Source organism: Camelus dromedarius, chromosome 2 (assembly GCF_036321535.1).
Source record: "Camelus dromedarius isolate mCamDro1 chromosome 2, mCamDro1.pat, whole genome shotgun sequence".
NCBI classification, from domain to species: domain Eukaryota; kingdom Metazoa; phylum Chordata; class Mammalia; order Artiodactyla; family Camelidae; genus Camelus; species Camelus dromedarius.
This window is the reverse complement of record NC_087437.1, coordinates 63,713,808-63,738,077: the sequence shown is the minus strand read 5'-3', so window position 1 is coordinate 63,738,077 and position 24,270 is coordinate 63,713,808. Positions and strand designations below refer to the sequence as shown.

General features: G+C 36.8%; 1 protein-coding gene across 1 annotated transcript in view; it reads right to left on the bottom strand.

Annotated features, from left to right (window-relative positions):
- HACD2 (3-hydroxyacyl-CoA dehydratase 2) overlaps positions 1 to 24,270 on the bottom strand; it is an 88,356-nt gene that overhangs the window by 28,918 nt on the left and 35,168 nt on the right. The window contains exon 4 of the mRNA XM_031454617.2: positions 5,678 to 5,766. Coding sequence (XP_031310477.1) covers positions 5,678 to 5,766 — 89 coding nt within the window. The remainder of the gene's footprint in view (positions 1 to 5,677; positions 5,767 to 24,270) is intronic.

The following is a 24,270-nucleotide window of genomic DNA, read 5'->3' as shown; positions in this document are numbered from 1 at the left end:
CAAGAGAAGCAACCTCAGAAGGTGGCAAAGAGCATGAGCGCACTGTGAAGCCAGCTGGAGGACCCAGCAGAGGAGAAAGGCCGTAATGCAACACACAGGAACAGTGGGGGAGTCAGGGCACCACTCTACTTAGTACCTGAGCTTCCACAAGAGTGAAAAAGAAAAGGAAAAGAGGAAGAAAAAGAAAACCGTGTTGCATCCATGAAGGAAGTGGCATTCTTCTGAAGTGAAACTGCTTTATAAGGGATTTCAGAAACTGCTCAGCAAAAAACTGCATGCAAGAGGCTTGGATTTCTAGACACTGTTGCCTTGTTTTCATATGTTCCTTTTGCTAAACCTTCACACAAACTCTGGGACACAAGTAGGGCAGATGTTAGTATCATGTCACAGATGAGAAAAACAAGGCTCGGATAGTTCAGGTGCTTAGTTCTAAGCCCCAGGGTAAGTGCTGGGAAGTCCACACTCACCAACCCCTCATGTAAGTTATGGCTGCTAAGCCTCCATGTTCTAGAATACTGAGTTTGAATTACCTAGAAAATAATAAAGCTGTCCATGGAAGGTGACACTTCTCAAGAAATCCCAAGAAGAGAGATGTCTGTGCAGTACTAACATACGTTATGTTACGTCCTGAATGATCGGCCTGGTCTGTCTGGACAGGCAACAGGAAGCACATGCCCAGGATACAGCCCTTCCCCCAACTCACCCCCTAAACAAACGGTAGTTTAGTTTCCTCAGTGCTGTGGTTTCGGATCTGACTACCTTCAAGGTGGGCCCCTCCAGCTTCGTCTTACACACACGTGAGCCTCAGCTCAGCAGACACTGGATTTTGGAGAAGGCCCCAGAAACTTCACAGTCCCTCTACTTAGCTGGGTGAGGGAATGCCAGGCTTTCATTTTTTAAGAATTTTTTTTAAAGAATGAGACCATGGTTCTTGGACTTGAGACAGAGATGGTGAGATTTGGTTAGGCCTCAAGGAAACTAAGCAGAAATGTGAAGCAGAATCAAGAAAGAGAAGGTCAAATAAAAATTACAGCACAACATTACAGCATCTTAGAGCATTTCTCAAACCTTAGAATTCATAAAATTATCCAAGGAGCTTAATAACAATGATGATTCTCTGACTCCATTCCCAGAAATTCTGTATCAAATGTAGGGTGGGACCCGGAAGGTGCATTTTTAAGAAGCTTTCTGGTAATTCTGTTCCAAATAGTCCATAAACCCCAGTACGAAAAACAGTCTGGGAACTTTCAAGGAGAAAGGCCAATTAATTGGAGGGATTTATCAGAAAGCCCTGAAATGAGCACTAAAAAAGCAGAGAAGCAAATGGGCAAAGTGTTGCAGACACGCACACGGGGCCCACAGTGGCTGTGCACGCTGACGTGTAATGACCTGACTGGAGAATCACAGCTCAGTACACGTGTGTCTGACAGAACTGCTGAGGAGGGAAAAGCTTCAGGGTCAGAGATGGGGGTTTTCAACTCCACACCAGCTAGAAGGCATGGTTAGCACAAAAATAAGAATGTGTTTACAACACATTTCTGACGGGTGAGATGAGGCTGATGTGGGAGGAAGACCTTGAATTCAGAAGTCTGTTCTCCTCTCTGCCACTTGACAGTCATTTGCCTCTCTAGCTTCCGAACTCTAAATGGAGACTACAACCTACCCTAAGAGACGGTTGTCAAGAGCAAATAATTATCATATATTTCAATAAAGTCCTCTGTAAACTGTAATGTATCAAAAACAAAAAAAACCAGCATAAGGGTAAAGAACTGTACGTGACTAACTTTCTTAAACACTGATGATAAGCTTTCTGCAGGCATCTTGCTGAGAAGTTAGCAACGATGTCAGGTTAAGTGTCACAAAGCCGAGTGGCATGCCAGAAAGCGGTGGGAAACAGCTGGCTGGTGAAATCAGGAGAATTCACAGAACATTCCAAAGGAATGTGGGAAAACTTCCTCTTCAACGGCGACAAAGGGTGAGGAAGAAGGGAGAGAAGGCTCAGCACTCCAGAGTATAGCTCTATTTTATGCAAATTACCCCTAGTAAAGTGTCGAAGGTGTTCTCTGCACTTGGGCTAAAGTTACTGTGAAAGTCCAGCAACTTCTTATTCAACCACTGCCCATGGAGGTGACCTGGGACTTCTTCTGCTCCAAGAACCCAATGATCTTACACTAAGAACTCAGGAGAGGATGTGCAGTGCCTTCTCCAAAGAGGGCTGGGCCAGGAAAAGGGACAGTGGCCTACTTGTGTGTGCAGGGATCTGGGGTTCGGCTTAGCTACTTTTGGACAAGGAAGAATACGTGCCCTGTGGACTCGTCTGTTTCTGAAAAGAGGTCACAGTCAGGGACAGAAGGTGGGATTTCCTACTGTGGTTCACACTGAAAAAGGTCAGTCTTGTTTCAGTTCAGTGAAGAGATGAAGACAGACCCAAACAGAGGCTGAGGGGAACAAATGTCTGTAGAGGCCTGGAGTGGGAGTGGCGGTGGCCAGTGTGGCTAAGGGATGGCGAGGAAGCTGGTTCAGGTCTGGGAGTTAGGCGGGAAAACTGGAAAGGAAACAGGTCAGCCAGAATTTCTGATTCCCTCCTGTATTCCCCAAGCCCTACCTCCCACCCCGAGCTTGTTGTCTGTTCTGTTATAAGCTTTACTTTGCTTATATAAATAGTCCCTTTAAAAGGAAAAGAAGTGGGAAGGTTATTGGCTATGCTAGGTCAAGAAAAAGCTTTTCAGCATAGAGATGATTTTTTTCTTTAATATCCTACCAATCAAGATGTTACACTAATGATGGTAGCTGCTTATACATCATAAAAGAAAACCATATGATCACCTTTCAGCTCTATGATGTACATGGCAACATTTATGTGACTAGCATCCCATGCAGTAGGAGAATTAAAATGACAAGTGAGGATGCGTCCTAGGGCCGCTTAAAAGGAAATATACCTCAAATATGAAAAAAGTAGTATCTAGTCTTATAAGGGATACAGTCTATACCTTAGAACAGCATGTACAATTATAGAAAACAAGGGGAATGAGCATAGAAAACATAAGCAGACCAGAGAGGGTGGAACAAGAGTCCAAATCCAAACGTAATGCTATGAAAACAAAGAATTCGTGTCCACTTTGGAGGGAAGTATGGTGTAAAAAGAAACTGAGAATGAAAGCAGAGAAGTGTGAAAAGAATTTGACCATTACTATGAGAAAGTGAGATATATTTTATTAAGCAGTTCCCACCATTAAAATAAACAGAGCTGAATATAAGGAAAATAAAGATATTTTAAAGATGTTCCAGAAACATAAGAATGGAAGTTTAACAATATATCCATACGTAACATTGTACAGAACAAACTGAATTATAGCTAATAAGATATTCTATGCCAGGAAAAATAGCCTTTGGCCTAGAGAAAGGGCCAAGGAACAGGTGACAGATAGCAGGCTGGCCTCTGAAATGCCACAGCAACAGGTTTTCAAATTAGCTACCAATGACTTGGGGTGGGCCAGGAGGGGATCTACTGCCAAAAACAAAACGATGAATGGGTTCACTATTTCAAAGAATTGGGGAAGGAGGAGAAAAGAAGTGTGACAGTGGAACAGCGGAAACAATGAATCCTACTTACATGAGAAAGGAGTAAGTCAAATAATCAACAGGGTAAATGTGAAAAGAAGAGGGCCCAAGAGGTGACAGAAAGACAATAAAATTTACTACATTCTTAAGAAAATATGTTAACGATAGTAGAAATTGGGTAAGTTTGGTTGTGGAGAAACAATTCTGGATATGCAAATGTAACAAGCATACAACTTAAACCACTGTAAGTCTCAAATATGACCCTGCATGTGAAACCATCTGTTAAATGTCAAGTCTGCATCTGTCAGGCAGGTGGTTACGGAGGGCAATGACCAGGTCCATGTAACTATAATCCACAGAGACATTTACTAGCTTAAGCCAAGCTGTCTTACTGCTCTGCCCAGGAAATCCTGGCAAGTGTTGGTAACAGCAATATGGTAACAGAATCACTTGACTTGAATTGTAAGCATTTTTGATTTACCTGTCTACCCTCTTTGCCAGAAGTGCTTAATAAGCAGAGGAGTAGTTATCAAGGCAGAAGAGAGGAGAAACAGAGGCCATGAATAATCTATTATTACTGGAGCATTAGCACCTAGACACTTAACATCTGACTTTATTAGCAAAGTGGTTAAACACTCCACAGTTGACAATAGTCTGTCTTCATGTACCTAACATGTAATTATTGAAAGTACATAATCACCTGTTTAAAAATGTAAATGGATTACTATTAGGAATAAATTTTAGGTCATTTGAGACTATTGGGAAGTTAAAACTATGAGTTGTTGGTTAAAACAAAAAGGACACAGTGTATATACAAAAGTAAAGGAGGAAGAAATATAGGTTAAAAAATGACTTATAGAAAGGACTTTGAAACCAACAAAAAGAATAACTTTTCCTTACTCCATAAACAATTAAGAATGAAGGGGCAATATGCTACATTAGGATTTACTTCCCTGTTTTTCTTTAACTTTTTTTTTAAAAGAAATGTGATCACTCTCAAAACTGATCATATAAAAGTATGAGATTGTTTTACATTCTTTCTACATAGAAAGTGTAGACATCTTCAAGGAGTCAGAGTTTAAAAGAAAAAGCCTGTGGATACGTAATAAAAACAACAACTTGGCTTAATCAATTTTGGTTAAAAACTTATTAGTTATGTGTATTTTACCACATGTATATCATATGACAATAAAATGTTTAAAGAAATCATTAGTTAAAATACAAGTGAAACTGTCAAAATAAATCCTGAAAAACAAAATGTTTTGACAGGAATTTCAGAATAATGGAAGACAAAGAAAACACCAGAATAATGCTAATGGATTAGCACATTTCACGAGGCTAAAGACTCCAATAATGTTGGTGATAAGCTACTGGGACTAGAAAACTGAAAACTGAATCTTTCTGGTGGCTACAGGTACTCTACCTCATGGTGACATCAGCAAGTAATAAATGAGTTTTAAAAAGCAAAAAAAACATACTGGAAAACAACTCCCTTCTCAGATACCAGAAAATGAAAGCTTAGTTGTAGACTTACACCCACAGTAATGATGGCTTTCTCCCTCTCGGTTCTTACAAGAAGTATCCTTGGGCCTGCCTGGGTCTCCACCACCCCAGACCCCCAGCAGAGCACTCACCTCCTGGAACCACTAGACTCAGCACACTTGGGAAGTCTATTAATCCTGGTGGGCTAGGTGGAAACAAGTTTGTTCTTCCTGGTCCTACAAAGATTGGACAGCTCTGGGAATGAATTAATGTCCCTCACTCTCCCAACAGTCTCACTATAAGGATATAGATATCCAGAGTTTACTGTGCTGGATATAAACAAGAAACCAGAAAAATATAACTGAACTGCAGACCACATCCACACCAGCCAAATCGCCAAGGGAACTGAGATTTCAGGACTTTATTTAACCAACCTTCTCTTTACAACACTGCATATTTGGGGGTATGTTTCCCACTAGTAACCTGATTCCTATAGTACATGTGAATTTTATCTGGGCTATATTGATATGACCTGGAGTTCCATCTTCAGCCATAATATCCATGTGAGAAAGAAAAGCTGACTAACGGTTGTTAATGCTGATATTATTTTATTTTTGTTTATATAAATGCTTACCTCTTTGACGCTATGTGTTACTGCCCATAACATAAAAACTCTTGACATCACCTGGAAAGAAGCCAGGACAACAGAAGATGGAACAATTCCTGAAAGAAATTTTAGGATGTGTAAATAAATGTACTGTATTAAGTTTCAACATGTAATAGATTTTCTAAGACATCCAAATTTTCACGTTTAGAGCCAAAACCATCACGAGCAACTGAGACTTATCTACATTGCTATATAGACTATGTTTTTCAATGTAGTCAATATTAAACCTTTTTCCCTCTCTCAAAACAGTAATATTGTCAATGGCAATAGCAAGCCATGGAATCTAGGTACTCTTCTTAAGTGTCTTAAAATCACTGTCAAAGTTCAGTATTTTTTAACACATACACGTAGAGAAAATAAAGCTACTGCTTGACCTTTAAAATCAGACATTGAAAGCTCATTTTATTATATGGGTTTCCAAAATGAACAGTAACTATGGAAGGAAAATCAACTGTATTTGTGTCAATGAAATATTGGGAGCTCCTGGACAGCAGACTTGATACACTATCTAATGGCTAAGTGGGCATCTTTTAAAATCTACTTGAAGATTTTGCCAACAAGTAGGCAAAATCAGTTTATTATCTTTATATACCATTTCTTTCCCCCTTGTTCATTACAGTAAGCAATGGTACAATTATCTTCCCAGTGTCCTCAAGTTGTAACACTGGGATCATCTTTAGTTATTTTAGATTAATCATCAAGTTCTGCTAAGTTTACATTTCTTTGGCCTCTCCCTTCAATTCCTAAAACCACAGTCTCTATCTAAAGACCAGTCACCATTATATAAAATTCTTACCTCCTTTAATTCATCTTAAACCCAGCAATAAGTCATTATCTGAAATCATTATTTTCTCTTTGTCACTTTGGCAAGGAACTGCTACAAAAATGAAATCTGGAAGCAGAATTAAGGGTACTCAATCCAGCAGCCCCTCCACCATTTGTCTGTGGCTTTACTCTGTTGCCAGCAACGAGACTAACCAACTTCCTGGACCTGTCAAGTCACATGTGGGGAAACTCCACACATGCCAGGAACCCCTCATCTCGAGTTGTAGATTCTTCTTCCACTTTAAGACTAACCTCATCTTTAATACATTCAGTGGACTACCCCTGACCAATTTTCATTCTTCCAAGCCCTCTAAAATACCCTCAGACTTCCGGATGTTTATATAATTGGACAAACTACAACTTGCCAAAAGACTATGTGCAAATCGTATAAAGCTAAAATTGCCTCCATAGGTTTGGCTATGAAAGAAAATTACTTTATATCTCATTAAGAAAAAGAGATATTATATCCTGTTAGAATCAGTTGTAAAGGAGATTTGGGCTTTGAAGAGGTATGGCCTGGTTCCCCAAAATAAGTAAGCTAGACATGTCAAGCACAATGCCTGGCATACAAAGATGCTCAATAAATCTTTGTAGAATGAATAAAAGAAAAATACAAATGTATGGACATATAAACCAATGGAATAGAACTAAGAGTCCAGAAACAAACCCTCATATTTGCAGTCACTTGATTTGCAACAAGCGTGCCAAGTCAATGGGAAAAATAATTGTCCTTTCAACAAATGGTGCTGGGACAACTGGATATCCACATGCCAAAGAACAGAGCTGGAACACTTTCTTACACTATATACAAAAAAATTACTCAAAATGGATCAAAGACCTAAGTGTAAGAACTAAAACTATAAAACTCCTGGAAGAAAACAGAAGTAAATTTTTGTGACCCTGGATTAGGCAACAGTTTATTAGATATGACACCAAAAGCACAAGAAAAAAAACTGGGCTTTATTAAAATTAAAAACTTATGTGCTTCGAAAGATACCATCAAGAAAGTGGAAAAACCCACAGACAGGAAAAAATATCTACAAATACGTAATAAGGAAATTACATACAAAATATATAAAGAACTCCACAAATTCAACAATAAAAAAACCAAATAATCCAATTTAAAAATGGGCAAAGGATTTGAATAGCCATTTTTTTCCAAGAAAAATATGCAAATAGTCAATAAGCACATGAAAAGGTGCTCAACATCATTAGGGAAATGCAAATTAAAATCATAATGAGATACACTTCACATCCACTAGGATGGCTATCATTAAAAAGACAGATAAGAACAAGTGTTGGTGAGGATGTGGAGAAGGTGGAACTTTCATGCACTGCTGATGAGATCAGAAAATGGTACAGCCACTATGGAAAACAGTCTGCTTCAAAATGTTAAATATAGAATTACCCTAAAACCCAGCAATTCCAATCCTAGAAGTAGGTATACCCAAGAGAAATGAAAACAGTATGCCCATACAAAAACTTGCACGTGACTGTTCATATTGGTATTCATATTAGCCAAAAAGTGGAAATATTCAAAATATTCATTCAACAGATGAATGGATAAAATGCGGCATAGCCATACAGTATGACATTAGAAATAAAACAAATAAAAAGTAATGAAAAATAAATTAAAATAAAGTACTGATACACTCTACAATATTAATGAAACAAAACATTATGCTGAGTGAAGAAGCCAGGTGCAAAAGACCACATGTTGTATGATTTACTTTATATGCCCAGAGTAGGCAAAATTATAGAGACAAAAAGTAGATCAGTGGTGATCCGGAAGGTTAGGAAGAAATGGGGAGTGACTGCTAATCGGTACAGGGTTTCTCTTTGGGGTGATGGAAATGTTCTAAAATTGATCATGGTGATGGTTGCATAACTGTGTAAATATTGAACTTTATACTCTAAATGAATGAACTGAATGATATATGAATAAACCTCTTATTTTTAAAAAAATGTATTAAGTACAAAGCCTGATGATACAATAGGTAATACTGCTAAAGAAGCTAACTAGTGAGTCAAACATTAAGGGAATATACTTAGCCAGACCACATTTCAAATAAGAAAAACTAAAAAAGGCTAATAATCAGAAGCTTTCCTAACTAAGTTATTAAGCATTTGCCACTTAAGGAAAGACCATCACTATTTCTAGCTTCTTTTCTTTTTTTTTAACTCAAAGACCAGCTCATCAAAAACATGAATTTTTCCTTTTATTTCTACTCTTTCTTCTTCTACCATTGAAACAATAGGTCAGACCGATAATGGTCTGAGCTGTGCTCCAGGGTTGCTGCTATATTTGGGTGGGGATCAAAAAAGTCCAGGATCTACACCTCAGATTTCCAAGTTCAAAAACCTAATTTTATCCCATTCAAAAGCAAGAATTTGGCTCTTGGGAGACTGACTCACGTTAATCAAGTCCACAGGAGACTAGCTAATAAACCAAAATGTCAGTTTATTTACTTGTAATAGAGGCACAGCCTTTGTAATTACTGAATGACTGGGATTTTTGAGACCCTCATCTAGGGGTGCTTTTTTCTAGTGTCAAAATCAGAATGCTTAGTAAGTGTGACTTTAAACAGAGGGATCTGGCAGATCTGGGGATGAATATCACAATTCAGCTGCATATAGCTTTATTAATTATCCTTTCTCTACTATAAAGCTCCCTTTTCTAGGAAACATGAATATTTATATATGTCTTTCAAAAGGGCTAAACAAAAATTATCTGATCGCTTTTCTTAAAAATAAGTTTTGGTAACCAAAAACAAAGATTTACTTTTCTGGTATATTTCCCACCAGTCTTTTCTTCTAAGTATATTTTTAAAAACAGTTCAATTTCTATTATTTATACTTTGTGGTTTGCTTTTGTCTTTTAACATTTTAAGAAATTTTCTATCTTCCAACATACTCTTCAAACTATTTTAACTTGAGTCATAGTGTTCTTCGTGTGGAATATATTTGTTTATCTATCCTCCTTCTGCGAGACATTTAAATTGCTCCAATTTCTTGATACTATAAATGAGGTAATGAAGTATTACAAATAACACTTAAAATTTTTTTGAGGCTTAGACCTTTTTTTAAAAAGGATTATTTCCTTGGGACAGTTCCCAGAAGTAAAACTACCAGGTCAAATGGCATGAATGCCTTTAAAGCTCTTGAAATATACTGCCAAACTGCTTTCCAAAAGTTTGTGTCAATATACACTCCCACCAGCAGCATTACAAGCATGTCTGCTTTAGCACAGCCTCAGCAGTAAATCTAAATCTTAATAAGTTAGGAAATAAAAAGCCAATCAATGCTTTCTAATTTGATACAGATGCACAGATGTTTCTGGCTTTGCCTGCAGGTGCTCCTGCATTCCCTATACAGGGAACTTGCCTAGTTAGGCACCTGGATTTTTTCCAAGTCATGCCATCCACACCAGTTCTCACTCAGTTTCTACAGCATATGGACCTACCTCAACCAGTCACCCGGCAAACAGCAGTTCTGGTCCTCGCCTGACAGCCCAATCTCAAATTCCTTCTCTAATAGATTAGTGAAAAAGCCAGCAGGAAGAAGGGATTCTTACACAGGGAAGACCATCTGAGGGCCAGGAGGTCCAAATTTACCCTTGGATTCAAGCCAGACAATAGAGGGCCACACAGATGGAACATACTATTTTAGCTCTGAATAGAATGGACATCGAGTTGGGGTTATTATCAGATGAACTTCATAAGAAACGGTTAAAAAATTATTACCTTATTTGCTGTAGGAATGGTATGCAGTATAATATCCACCCTATCACTCAATGCTTCTTACATAAAGCCCCAGATGGGAAATTTGTTTTAGAACTTAATGTTAACTGTTTGCTCCTCTCCAATGATAAGAATTACAACACTCAGTTGTCCTTTTCAGCTTGGTGGTCAGAAAGTTTCAAGCCAAATATGAAGCATACTATATTATTATATGCCGTGTTTAAGTTACCACAAATCCTGTGGAATGAGGACTATAGATAGATAAGACAGACCAGATCCTCTTTCTTTTCTAGACTTCTTGCAGTCAACCCCACTGTGTTTACATTTATTACACCATTACCCTTTATTTGAACACAATTTTCATTAACACAGCATGTTAAAACGACCCAAACTGCCCATTTTTTGGTTGTTGTTGCTTGCTTCAATTGGTTGTTTCCAAATGACAGGGAGGATTCTGCAGTCTTATCAGTAAGCTATTACTAGATCAAAATTCATTCAAAAAAGATTACTAGGAATCTATTATTTGTTAATTTAATTCAACAAATATTTTCGGAGTACCTGCTCTGTGGCAGGTATTGTTTTCCATGCTGGGGTGGGGATACAACAGTGAAGGAAATGTCCCTGCCTTCATGAACTTACACTCTCAGGCTGTAATTGATTTGCTCTGGGATAGCTTTTATTTTTAGCACATTTCCCTGAAGTTGATGTGAGGCTACTAAACATTTGTAAATAGTAGAATGGCATGATCGCCTTGGCTTCAGAAAGATATCTCTGTCAGCAGTGCAAATCGTTGGCAAGGCAAGATTGTAACTTGAGAAATAACTACGAGAATTTATGTTGAAAGGGCAACGAACTTTTGAAGCAAAACACTGCCAGATAAAAGAAACATAGGCATGTGTGTGTGTTGAGCAAAAGCTGTATAAAGGGGATTTGGCAATCAGTTTCTTGTTTTTCCAGAACCAGGGTGTTCTGAGGACTCTCCAAATGGCTGAGCCCTGCAAAGCTGAATAGCACTAGAAATCTTCCCTGTTACGGTGCAGCCTTCAGATGGGCCAGGTTAGTCAGATTGGAAGATTAGATACAAATGACCAAGAACAGGTTGAAAGTTAAGTACAGGAATGGCAAACGCAGGCTGGGAGCAGAGCTGAATAGTGTTCAGACAGAGCCCACTACCAAAGCAAGGTAGGAGACACAAAGTTGGTGCAAGAAATTAAATGATGGAAAGTAAAATTAGAATCTCCCAACCCAAATATGAAATCCACTGAACTAAAAGTAATAAATATTAAGTAACAACAACAAAAATCACTAGCAGCAAGCAGAAAGGAATGGGTTACAACTTTATGCCATGTATTTTTTTTATAGTGTTAGTTTAGCCAAGAAAGTGAAGATTTTTGCATACCTCCTGCTCTGTCCCCAACCCCCCAAAAATGATACTGGTGAATTAACAAAATCACAAGAATTTTCACTAACAGGCCCAGATTTGGAGAGAAACACAAATTTCCGACTGGGCTGTGACAGACACAGTGGCCGGGAAGTGATGGGGAGATGACTAACTGAGAGCCACTTCATCGATGCTGAGCCTTTCAGACCCCATGCAGAGTTGGAAGATTGGTACAAAGTTCCCAGTGGGGACAGGATATACTTTCCACAGGGTTGAGGAATCCCAGATGGGATCTCAGAAGAGAAGGAAGAGCTCACATGTTTTTAAATAAGTCATTCGTTCACTCTGTTCAAGACTTTTAAAGTATAAAAAGATATACAAGAAAAGTGTCCTTCCCAATCCCATCCTATGACCACTCAGGGGTCTTTCCCACAGGCAAATAACTACTCCTTTGTCTATCATTCCAGAGATATATTTTAGGTATACAACAGCAAATGCATAAGTGAATATATAAAGATACATTTATACACATTCTTTTTTCCTATTTTTTACATAAAGGCAGTATTTTATGTACTCCCTGATTTTTTCCCTTAAAAATATCCTGAAGATCTTTCTGTATCAATATATGCATGCTATTTTAATTACTGAAGTTTTATGTTTTAATATCTATGCACTCTTCTAAGCTCTACTCCCATGCCCTCAGCATGTAGAAAAATACATAAATCAGGAAAACCCCAATCCTTAAACCATTTAATCTTAAATATTGTGGAAATGCAGTCAGGGAAGATTCAGTAACATCTGTATCAGAGCAAATAAAACGGCTGGACAGAGCTGCTAGCTCTTTAGCAACAAGAAAAGGCATGGCAACCATACAAACATAATGCGAGAAATAAAGAAAAGTAAAACATGTATTGATGGCAAGAGAATTTAAAAAGATTCAAAGCACAAGAAGGATCTGAGGCACCACTGCTAGCTTTGAAGATGGAGGCGCTGTGTGCAGGGACTGGAGAGTAGCATCTAATTGCTGAGAGTAACCTCAGGCCAAAAGCCAGCAAGGAACTGAAATCTGCCAACAAGCTGACTGAGCTTAGAAGCAGATTCTTCCCTAGAGTTTCCAGATAAGAACCCAGCCCAGCTGATGCCTTGATTTTGGCTTTGTGAAATCATAAGCAGAAAACTCAGCTGAGCCTACCCAGACTTCTGACCTACAGAACTATGAGCTAATAAAGAAGTGCTGTTTTAAGCACCCCTCCCCCCAAATTTATATATATATATAAAGCATGCAATGCACCTGGGGAAAAGTCAAAGATTAAAACAACTGGAAGGAAGATAATAATTACAGAAGACAAAGACAATCCAGCACAAGGATAATCATTATCTCCCAAATAGAGAACCCAATATATGAAACAGAAAATGTATTCAAGGGTATAATCCAAGAAATAAAAGGCTAAATTTACATTGAAAGAATACATTGTACCCCAGAAAACAACAACTGATAATGAATGAGTAAAATCAAGAACTTCCTTGGTTATAAAAATAATACTTTGAGATCCAGGTTACAAAAATAATACTTTGGGATCCAAAAAGCAAGCTACCTACAAAGTGGCAAGAAAGTCAGCCTGGCTTCAGATTTCTCCATAGCAACAGCCAATGTCAAAAGACAATGAAGCAACACCACAAAGGTCTGAGGTAAAGAAAGTATGTTCAAGAATATTATACCCAGCCAAGATGTCATTCCATGTAATGGCAAAAGGTACACATCACTAAATATAAAAGAACTTGTCGTATAATGCCTATGTGATCGACCCTGAGGAACACATGCTGTCAGAAATTCAGCCAAACAAGATATAAATCAAAATAAAGAATTCAGGAACTGAGGAGTCATGATAAAAGGGCCAACAGTAGGCAATGAATCCATTCATATATAACATTAACACTAAACAATTATGGTAATTATGGTCATAGAACATAGTGTAAATGCTTATAATTCACAATAATGAATTAGCAACAATTTTAACACGGGAGTCAGGGAAGAAGAGATGGAAGGAGGAGTGACAATACTAATTTCCTTAATAGAATTAAGAGATATTGCCTAAAATATAGCTAAATATAATTCTAATCTAAATTTTTCATAATCTTTTTGTTAAACTTTAAGGGACCTTTTAGTAAATAATGTATCTCTCATGATTAAAGGTTTTATAAAGTATTTATTTTTTATAAACTCAGTAACTTTAATGAAAATAGCATGTATAGTATGAGCTATATAACTTGATTCTTCCATCCATCTACTTTTTCTTCCTTATATTAACATATACATGAAGGGAGTGCTCCCTGGAACGATGTTTATCTAATATTAATGAAGATTAGTTATATTGGTAGAATTTGGAGTAATTTTAAAGCTTTATGTACTTTTACACATTGCTTGAACTCCTTATAAAAACATGAATTAAAAATTCAAAATTAAGTCATCATTCTTAACAAGAAATTAAACATTTGGCTTCAACAAAAAACAATTCTGAAATTGAACTAATTCCAATCTTAAAAAGGAACTTTCTTAAACATTTTCTTAGAGTACAAGCTAATCTCAGGGAAACAGAAAATATTTCTGGCCAAAATGAAGAGAAGGGTGGGAGTATGGGATTCAAGGAAGAAGATGACTGGTTCTTTTTTTTTTTTTTTTTTTTTTTTTTCCCAAAGAAGGACTGATAAAAGAGCAATTTTCTTTTCTTTTTTTTCTAGAACATAGAAAACTGGCCATGCCGCTTGGGGTTGCAGCACCTGACCCTTCCCAGAAAGCAATTTTCAGTATATTTATTAACATAACTACACTTACCTTATTGAGCTCTAAGAAAAGAAATTTGTGTCTTACACTGAAATCAATAGTGAAATTATGGTATTTATATGATAAGCTCTGGATCTACTTGAGGTTGACATTTCTAACAGATGTACTAACCTGTAAGAGGGATTACATTTTGTGTTAAAAGGATAAGTTACTAAGAGCTTATTTTTTACTAAATTGAAATGGATATAAAGGGAATAACATAAGAAATCACACACAATGATACTTCATGTGTCTAGCATTGGGAAGAACTGGGCAGTTAGAATGCAATCTTTTCCTTTTATGTGACAAAACTTTGAATACAGAGGTGCTTCTCAAACTAGGGCATGAATACCTCAAAGATGTGCATCCAGGTCCAATCCAGTGATATCCTACTAACAGTCAGCTCACACAAACTCAACTGTATGAACTCAACCAAAAGAAAATCAGATAGAAAAATAACTTCCTGTGGGCAACTCCACCTAGGATTTCACAGTGTGAATGTGGGCACCAGAGTCAGTGGTGATATCAGGTCTGCTGGCCATGCTGATTGAGAATTTACTGTTCAAAGATAATATAATATTCATCCAACGAGGCCCTAAATTTAAGCCAATAATTTCATCTGGCATTCAAACGAAGGAAGCATAAACACTTTCAACACTGGAGGAAAAAGTGGCTGTGCTGGACTTACTGAGAGTCAATATGAAGTTGTATTGAGATGTATGAACAATTTAAGGTATTTTTCACTGGAATTTTCCCTCTAGGCAATTCTACTTTAGGAGATAAAGCCACAGAACATATAAAGTGCATCTTCATGGTTCATTAGTTTTCCCTAAAATTTGGGGTGGAGGAATGCATGTTAACACTAAAACATAAAGAAGGGGACTTAAAAGAGTTTTGTAATTATGGCAAGTTATCTGGTCTCTATTCTCAAAGCCCTGGGATGGAACTGTATTCCTCACAGATATTAGGCAAACTTTAGAAAAGCTGAAAAGCACCATGATACATAATAAAAATGTAAGGTAGGAAGTTGGGTTTAGGGGAAATAGGGGTAGAAAACATATCCTGAAACTATGGGAGAAATTAATACCTAAATGGATGTGGAGAAGGCCTGTGCACTTGCCTGGGGTGGAACACAAACTTGGCTTTGAGCTCCTTTATGACCAATGTAACAAGAGAAAACAATCCACTTTGTATAATTCAGTGTACATGAAAAAAAAAAAAATACAACCAGGTGCTTGGTTTTTTGAGCCAAGTACATGTATGTTAAACGGCTTTGACTACAGTAGTAGTTTCTAGTTTACTGGGTGTCCTTTATATACTTTCCTGTTTGTTTTTACTGTTTCCACTGTTTCTGATGGCCAGCTGTCAGAGTGTCTGCCACTAGCAGCTTGCACTTCCGCTTAATTGAGGTTCTTACATGTAAAAAAGTAACAATAAATTGGCTTCAAGAGAAGACCAGAAGCCTCTAAAGGGAATGAGCTTTCTGATGGCTTTGTCAAATATCCAAGAGCTTTTCATTTGTTTGTTTGCTTTTGGGGGTCTCCAATTTTTAATTAAGTTATTAAAAGTCTAATCTTTGAATGGAAGCAAAATGTAAATATGAAAAGACTTATTTCTAACCATCCTGAAGATAATATAAAAGTGTGATACATTCTGAAAAAGATGAAAATGTAAAACATTAGAAGCCATTCTCAAAGAGAACACAAGTCAATCATAAATCACGGAAATGCACTCAAACCTCTGTATTATACTTAGCATTCCAAAAGCAAATTGCCATCTGATTAGTTTAAGCATTTATAGAAATCTAGGTGTTTTAGATCGGATTGTTAATTGCAGCCTTGAAATAGGAATAGTTCATATGTATTTCACTAGCAAGATATTATAAGCTTTTCTTTTAAAAAAAGATTTATTAGTATCTGTATTTTTAAACTTCCTAAGTTTTGTCTCAATATACTTCTGAAAATTCTATTATGTAAAGTTTTTTCAAAAGGCTGACTCCAATCTGATAATCATTTACTTGAAATAATACACGACCTAACAACAAGGTTGAGAGAGTATAATCATTTCCTTACTACTTGAAAAAACCAACAATCACAGGATTTCACTTAAGCAAACCAAGAAACACACTTCTACCAAACCATGTTCTTTCTCAGAGTTCTACCAAATCCCGTGGGCAGGGAAGGAAGACTGAAGAAAATGAAGTTTAACTTTACCAGAAGGTTGTGCAAGAAGGCTTCCCTGGGAAAAATTCTCTGTTTAAAAGAGGAAGGAACCAGAAAGATTACTTAAATATGGTAATCTTCGGTGAAGAAAATCTTGGCTGTCAGAGCTAGAAAGGATCTCAGAGATCAAGTTCAACCCAATACTTGATAGATGAGGAAAGTGAGGTCTGAAGACTTAAAAGTGACTTGCCAAGCTTACATGATAGCTGAATACCACAAAGTAATATTTATGTTTAAAATCTGGTGGTTGCTCTCAAAGAAGGTTAATTATTGATCAATGTATAATTAGAACAGAATTGAAGTATTTACAATCAATATGACAAAAGGCTAACATTTAAAGCATATAGAGACACAAATTGTTTTTGTTTTTAAAAAAAATCAAGACCCTAATGGGCAAATAAGCAGAGGTCATAAATAGATGATTCACATAGTAAAGAATATAGTTAATAAACAAACATATGGGATTGTATACAATTTTTTTTTAATTTTGGGGGAGGTAATTAGGTTTTTATTTATTTACTTATTTTAATGGAGGTACTGGGGACTGAACCCAGGACCTTGTGCATGAGAAGCACCTGCTCTACCCTGGAGCTATACCCTACCCCTTACAGTTTCATAATTAGCAAAAAATGCAATATGCAAGAGTAACCTATGATTTTGTATCATTAACTTAGTAAGTATTAAAAATAATTCCTTTCAGTTCCATTTGACAATATTTTAAGAGTTAGAAGAATACCCATTCTCTTTAATTAGTAATTACACATGAAAATATATGCAAATGACATAATCCAAAGACTGAAAAAAGTTCACATATCAACAGAGATATTGAGTGAAAAAGTATTAATATTTAAAAGCGGGAACAACCTAAATATTATCCACTGGGAGGCATGATACATCTAATTCAATGAGATATTTTGTAGTAATTTTAAAATATCGGTGAATACAAGATACGTCAGAAACATACTGTCATATGAGAAAGCAAGGACACTATAAAGGTGACTGCGGTTCTGCCATAAAGGACTTGGAAGACAATCTGAAGATGCTCCCACTGGCCAAAGATGGACAAGTTGAGCATTAAAAAGAGATACAATGGACTGAATCATATCAAATATGTTAAAATTCCTGAGTTCATGATGATGAAAGAAGCAAAAATCTTCACTGTCCCTTTGTCATGTTCTCTGATTTGTGTTGTTTGGAGGAAGGGGTGTGTGTGTGTGTTTGTGTTTGTGTGTGTGTGTATGTGTGCATGTGTGTGCAGTGTCCATTAGTATCAGTGCCTGTCTGAGTTAGGAAAATGACATCTCTGGTGTTGTAAGAGGACAAGCAGTGTAGACAGCAACATGAAACACTAGCCTTCATTTTGTTTTAACTTACAGACTAATGTTAATTGTTCTCAGAACTGGATTTTTTCCCCTCAAAATGGAAACTGTCTTTTCCTTTTGGATTTAATGAAGTATTGCTAGTTGAAGTCAGTTTGACATAGTGAGAGAGATGTCAGGTTGATTAGAAGTATTGCTGGCTGATTTAAACCCAAAATCTGAACCTTTTTAAGAGCAAAAAATACTGCACATGGGGAAAAAAAATCCTCTTTAGAGGATTCTGGGAAACCAACACATTATTCTGAAAAATGTAAATAAAGGGAAAGAATCAAGCTTGAAAAAAAGAATACATATATCTCGTTATGCCACAAGAGACTAAGGAAAGCAGTTCCCTCTGGGAAGAGGGGAAGGGAACTGGATAGCTGGAGAACCGGGTGGGGCAGGGCTCACATTTCACTGAATACCCTTTAATAAATTACATATTTGAAAAACTCATTTAAGTATCACTATAGAGATTATGTAACAAAATGGAAAAGTTATTATATTAAAGGGAAAAACTCAGAAATCAAATGATAGCCACTCTGATTACAACAGTGTAAAAACTGCATATACACATAGACCAGGCATGGAAGGAAACACAGAAAAACAAAATTGTTGACTAGAGCTGCAGAATTTAGGGACATTTTTTCCTTTTCATTGAAATGAATTCCATTGTTACATTTATAAGGTTATTTGTCCAATAAATAATGTTAAGGTGCCATTTAAATGGAAAACATGGCACCTTACTCTCTCTGTTACCCATTCTTGTAGGAAAGCCCAGCTATTTGAACCTTGAGCCCATAATCAAGTCACTAAGAACCATTTGGGGGTAACTTGACTCTTCCTGTAAGCAAGAGATCAAAGAAGGATAAAAGAAAGGGTCTGTTGAGGGCTGCTCATACAGTAGATGTTAAAAGTACAATGACTTTGCCCAGCTGTTTCTCATCCCTGCACTAATGCGGGGGTGGAGGCGGTGGTGGCATTCACTGAGTAGGAGGCCAGCAGAACATGGAAAGAGCCTGTCAACAGTGCATAAAAGACACATACTGAAAACACTGCTTGCAGGAGGAGTGAAGCTTGTCAAATACTGCAGAGGCTGGGAAAGTGAAGAGAAGAGAAAGAGCAATTATAACCTGAACCTAACAATTCCCCAGCTAAATTTAACTAGAGAGGTGGAATACATCTGCAGCTTGAAAACGATAGGCAAATGAATGTTCAGGTACAAAAAGACCCAACCTACATAGAACTTTAAATGGTCACTGTTAAAAAAAAAAATCTATTTTCATATCAATCATTTGCTGTTATTCTGAATATATTTCAAATGTGAACCCCCCCCAAATAAATGAATGGCCTCAAGGAGGAATAAGGAAATCCTAGGCTCAGGACAAAACCTTTTATTTCTTGTCATAAGTCAGTATCAGTAAGGATTTACTAATGTCAACACTTTCCAGAAACACTACTTTAAAAATTTTCAGCTATGAATAATGAAAATTAAATAGAAACTTTCATTTATCTTTTTAAGAGTAAAATGGAACTATTCAAAGTCTTCCAAATTTTTATGTCAAGAGATATCTCAGTTAATGTACGTATTTATGCTGAACTATGTTCACAATTAATTCTAAAATATATTACCTAAATAACTAAAATACATTATCCTAAAATAGAAATACTTTATATGCATAAAAATGTATATCAAAAAGGTAACTAATTATTTCTGGCTAATTAAAGTGATTTTTACTTTCTTCTTTATGTCTTTCAGTACTAGCTGAGTTTTAAAATAATATGCATATGTCACTTATATAGAAACAAGGTTATTTTAGATATAAGGCCTTTTCAGTTAAAAAAACACACAACTTGATTTAATAGCCACCATATTACAAATTCTGTTATAAATAAAAATGGGTACAATTTCAATCAGAACAATGTGTAATTGTTTTCACACACAACTTATTTACAATTATTTTAGCAAAAAAATCACAGGCAGTAAAAAATCTAAGTTGCAAATAGCTTTTGGAAGAGTTTATTTATTCAAGTATTCCCTATTCTAATGAAGACTGCTGGGGGGAGCTGATCATGTACAAGGTCATTACTGAGATTTATGATCACGTGCATTATTTATGGTTACTGAGATTTATAACCATACATATTATCTAGAGTTAAACCAGTCTATGTTTTTGCTTTTCAAATCCAACTTTAAAAATATAAAGCTGATTAATTATTCACATCAAGTACTCTAATATCACTATATTCTGTTGCCAAGTGGATGAATGCATGGATTGCTCTATTGGCTCAAGACTTTAGCAACTATTCAAGTCCTCTGTGGCAGCCACTACTAGTTGCTTATTCACTGTGCAATCTCCTGTCTTCCTCACTAACAGAACACTGATCTTATTTGGGACAGCAGTGTACCCTGCTAAAATACCAGCTTCCCTGGAATCCCCTGCAGCTGGAGGAAACCATGTGGCACAGTTCTGACCAATGAAAAATAAACAGTTTCTGGAAAGCCTTTTTTGCCTGTAATGTGACATGACATTATGTAACTCCATCAGAGCCCCATTATAACTATGGAACCACATGCACCAAGACAAAAGTGACACATTTTTGTGAGTGGTAGAGCAGAAAGACAGATTTCTTGTTATATGGGAAAAAGAAACTTCTATTTGGTTAATACACAGTAGTCAGAATTCTGGCGTGTATAGCCAAATACAATCCTACTTGCATATCATATACTCCTTTTACCGTTACGAAAATGAACCCCAAATCTGAAGGGAATTTGGGTAGACTTAGGAAGTCAAAGTATATCAGAGTGCTGGACTAGGCAACATTTTTAAAAAGAAGCTATCCCAAGTATATTTTCCAGTCATGAAGACTAATGGCATCAGTAAGAAAGAAGATGGTAGAAATCTGGTGTAATTCTGGTTAACAATTTTCTTTTGTTTTAAATTGAAGTATAGTTGGTTACAATGTGCTAACAATTTTCTAAATCATCTATAAACCAGAGCTCATATCACAAACAAAAAATCACTAGTATTTTATGTCTAAAAACAAAAGCAAAAAAAATCTGCTCTCTTTTGCAATTTTGACATGTAGTATTCATGAGCATCTTTTAAAAACATCTTTATGGAGCCAAGAATGTGTAACTCAATGCCAGGTCAAGATCTATCAGATATAAATGAAATATTTACTGAAGTATTTAGCTATCATAAATAGCTGATTGCCCTCAAATAAGTCATTTTTCTTTGAAAGTGTTGGAAATGTGATTATCCCACTCCCCCTACACAGATTATTTTAAGGAAAAACTCCATCCATAAAGACCATACTCTAAGCAAATCAGCCACAGATCTAAGATGAAAATGTTATACGAAAGGAGATAAACTCTACAGAGCTAGGAAATGTGTATTTTACTTGATTCTTCACAGTACTTTATTTACTATGAAGAATTACTTTGCTGTGAACTCAAAAGAAGTTTAACAAACATTTATGGGCTGACTATGTGAACGACCCCTAGGAATAATGAACACAGATCACACATCAGAGCAGGTTCCTGTAAAGTCTAGAAGAAAGCACTTTCCAGGTTAGGGTTTCAGAGTCGAGAGAGATACACAGTTTCTTCATGGCGTGTCATGAAACTGATACCCTCACAGGCCATTCTACCACAGGTGGACTCTACACTGAGCGTCGCCAGCTTATTTTGCTCTTACCATGTATCCATGTATCCTTAAAGGACTTGCCAAAATGACCAGAAACTCTGTATTAGTTGGTATCTGTTAGACCAATCTGTTTACTTTAGATTATATAGAAGTGAAGGGAGAAAAAAATTAGGGTATGTTGTTGCTTGAACTACAACAATAATACTAAAATCTACTATTAATTGAGAGCATTCTATGCGCCAGCCATGGTTCTACATCCTTTCCTTATATTAGCTAATTTACCTCACAACTCCTATGGGATAGGTGCTATTATTTCCCTCACTGTATAGGTGAGAGAATTGAGGTCCAGAGAAGGTAAGTAACTTGTGCTAAATCACACAGCAAGTACGTGGTAGAATCAGAATAAACCCAGGCAGTCTGCTTTCAGAGTCCACTCTCTTAACTACTAAGCTATACTACCTTCAACATAGGAAGGAGAAAATCATGCAAAACAAGTCTGCGGATGGTTTTAAAATATGCCCACAAATTCTTTGATATTCCTTCCTTTAATAGGTATCCTACTTCTCCTCCCTTGGAGTGTGGGATGGACTTAGTGCCTTGCTTTGAACAAACAGAAAAAGGGAGGAGTAATGGTGTGTGACATTAGGGACTAGATCATGAAAAGCACTGTGGCTTCCTCTTTGCCCTCTCTCTTAGACCATCCACTCTGGGGAATGCCAGCTGCCATGTCACCAGGGACTTTCCAGTAGCCCTGTATGGAGAGGACCAGGTAGTGAGGAACTTAGGTCTCCTGCCAATAGCCATGTGAGTGAGTTATCGTAGAAGCACATCCTCCTGTTCCAGTCAAGTTTTCAGCTGACTGCAGTCCTGACTGGCATTTGACTGCAACTACGAGAGACTGAGCCAGAACCACCCAACTAAGCTGCTTCTGAATTCCAGACCCATAGACTGTATGAGATAGGACACATTTGTGATTTTGTCACTCAGTTTTGGTGTAACTTAATGTGTCAATGAACACAGGAACCTTTCATCAGAACCATATTTTCAATATAAAATTATATTTTAATATATTTTGTATAAAATATATAAAATTATATGTCATTACATAATTATACAAATTGTATAATTATGTAACTATATATAATTACATGTAACTATATACAGACACATGTAACTATATATATAACTATATATAACATACATATATATGCACATGTAATATGTAATTATTTAACTTTATGTAACTATAAATTGTGTAAATAATTATTTAGATTGCCTGTTCATCCCAGGAAGCAGTAATCATTTTAATCACTGCAGAACGGCAGAATAACATTATCCCCAATGTCCTTCAAAAGCCACCCTACTTACTTAATCAAAAATTAAACAACATATGTTAAACATACAGACATGTAGAAAGATTATTCCTGCCCTAAACTGTCATATATTCTACTTTTTCTCTTTTCTTATAAGTCAATAAAGAAATAACACATTCCAGTTCCAAAAATCTATCATAAGAACAAGCTGTCTATTTGATTCCTAACAGTCTATTCAAGGTGCTAATCTGCCATTATTTATAGACTCTTGATTCCTTTCTGAGCAGCTGTCATTAACAGAGTAACTTAAGAATTCAAAACACTCTTTATTCAACTCAACTGCCTCCTGGAATTGCTAGTTATGCACCTCAAAGTTACAACTGTGATAAAAGCTAAAGATGAATCCAGCCTCAAGAAGGCTGTGAAAAAGAGCCGCCATTATATACACCAAGATTAGCTAATGCTCACTGACTGATATTCCTTTAAAGCCCTCATTCCTAATCATTTGGACCTCTTTTATCAAATTGGAAGCTTTCTGGGGGTGTTTTCTGCACCAGTGTTTTAACTGTTTGTGGCTTTCAAAGCACTCCAGAGCTGTTGTTTGAACACCCATGTGTGTCCAGAAGACAAACAACAGTGTACCTTTTGGTGTACAAGGGGAAGGGGAGAAAACAGTAAGTTGGCTTCTAGTCTAGAAGTATTTGATACTTTGCCCACCCCATTCTCCCCTGCCCCAGGAATTTAGAAATGGCACTCTGGCCTCAGGCTGTCTCATCCTAACTCAAATTCTCTAAAGGAAGAAGAGCAGGAGCATGACCATATCTGGGCAGTGAGGGCTGAGAAGAGCCTGAGAACAGGAAATGCAGAGGGGACAAATGAGGAAGAAAGTGGATAAAGAGAAATGGAGAAAATGAGCAAAACTGAAGAATAAGGAAAAACAGAGGGGGAGAAGAAAAGGCAAGAAGAGAAAGAGGAGTAGCAAGATTTCAGAGTAGGACATGAGAGCAAAGAGAGAATAAAAACATGGAGAGGCAGAGAAACAACGTCTCCTCAAGGGAAAGAGAGAGTGAGACGCAGAGGATAAATGGTGCAAAAGGCAAAGAAGAGAGGAGTCAAGGCTTACCCCCAGGTTTCTGATTAGGCAGCTAGTATAAACTGGGAATGCCAATAAGAGATCCAGAGAATAGGAGAAAAAGCAGGTCTGACCCATAAAATGATGACTTAAGCTTTATACATGTTGAGTTTGTGTT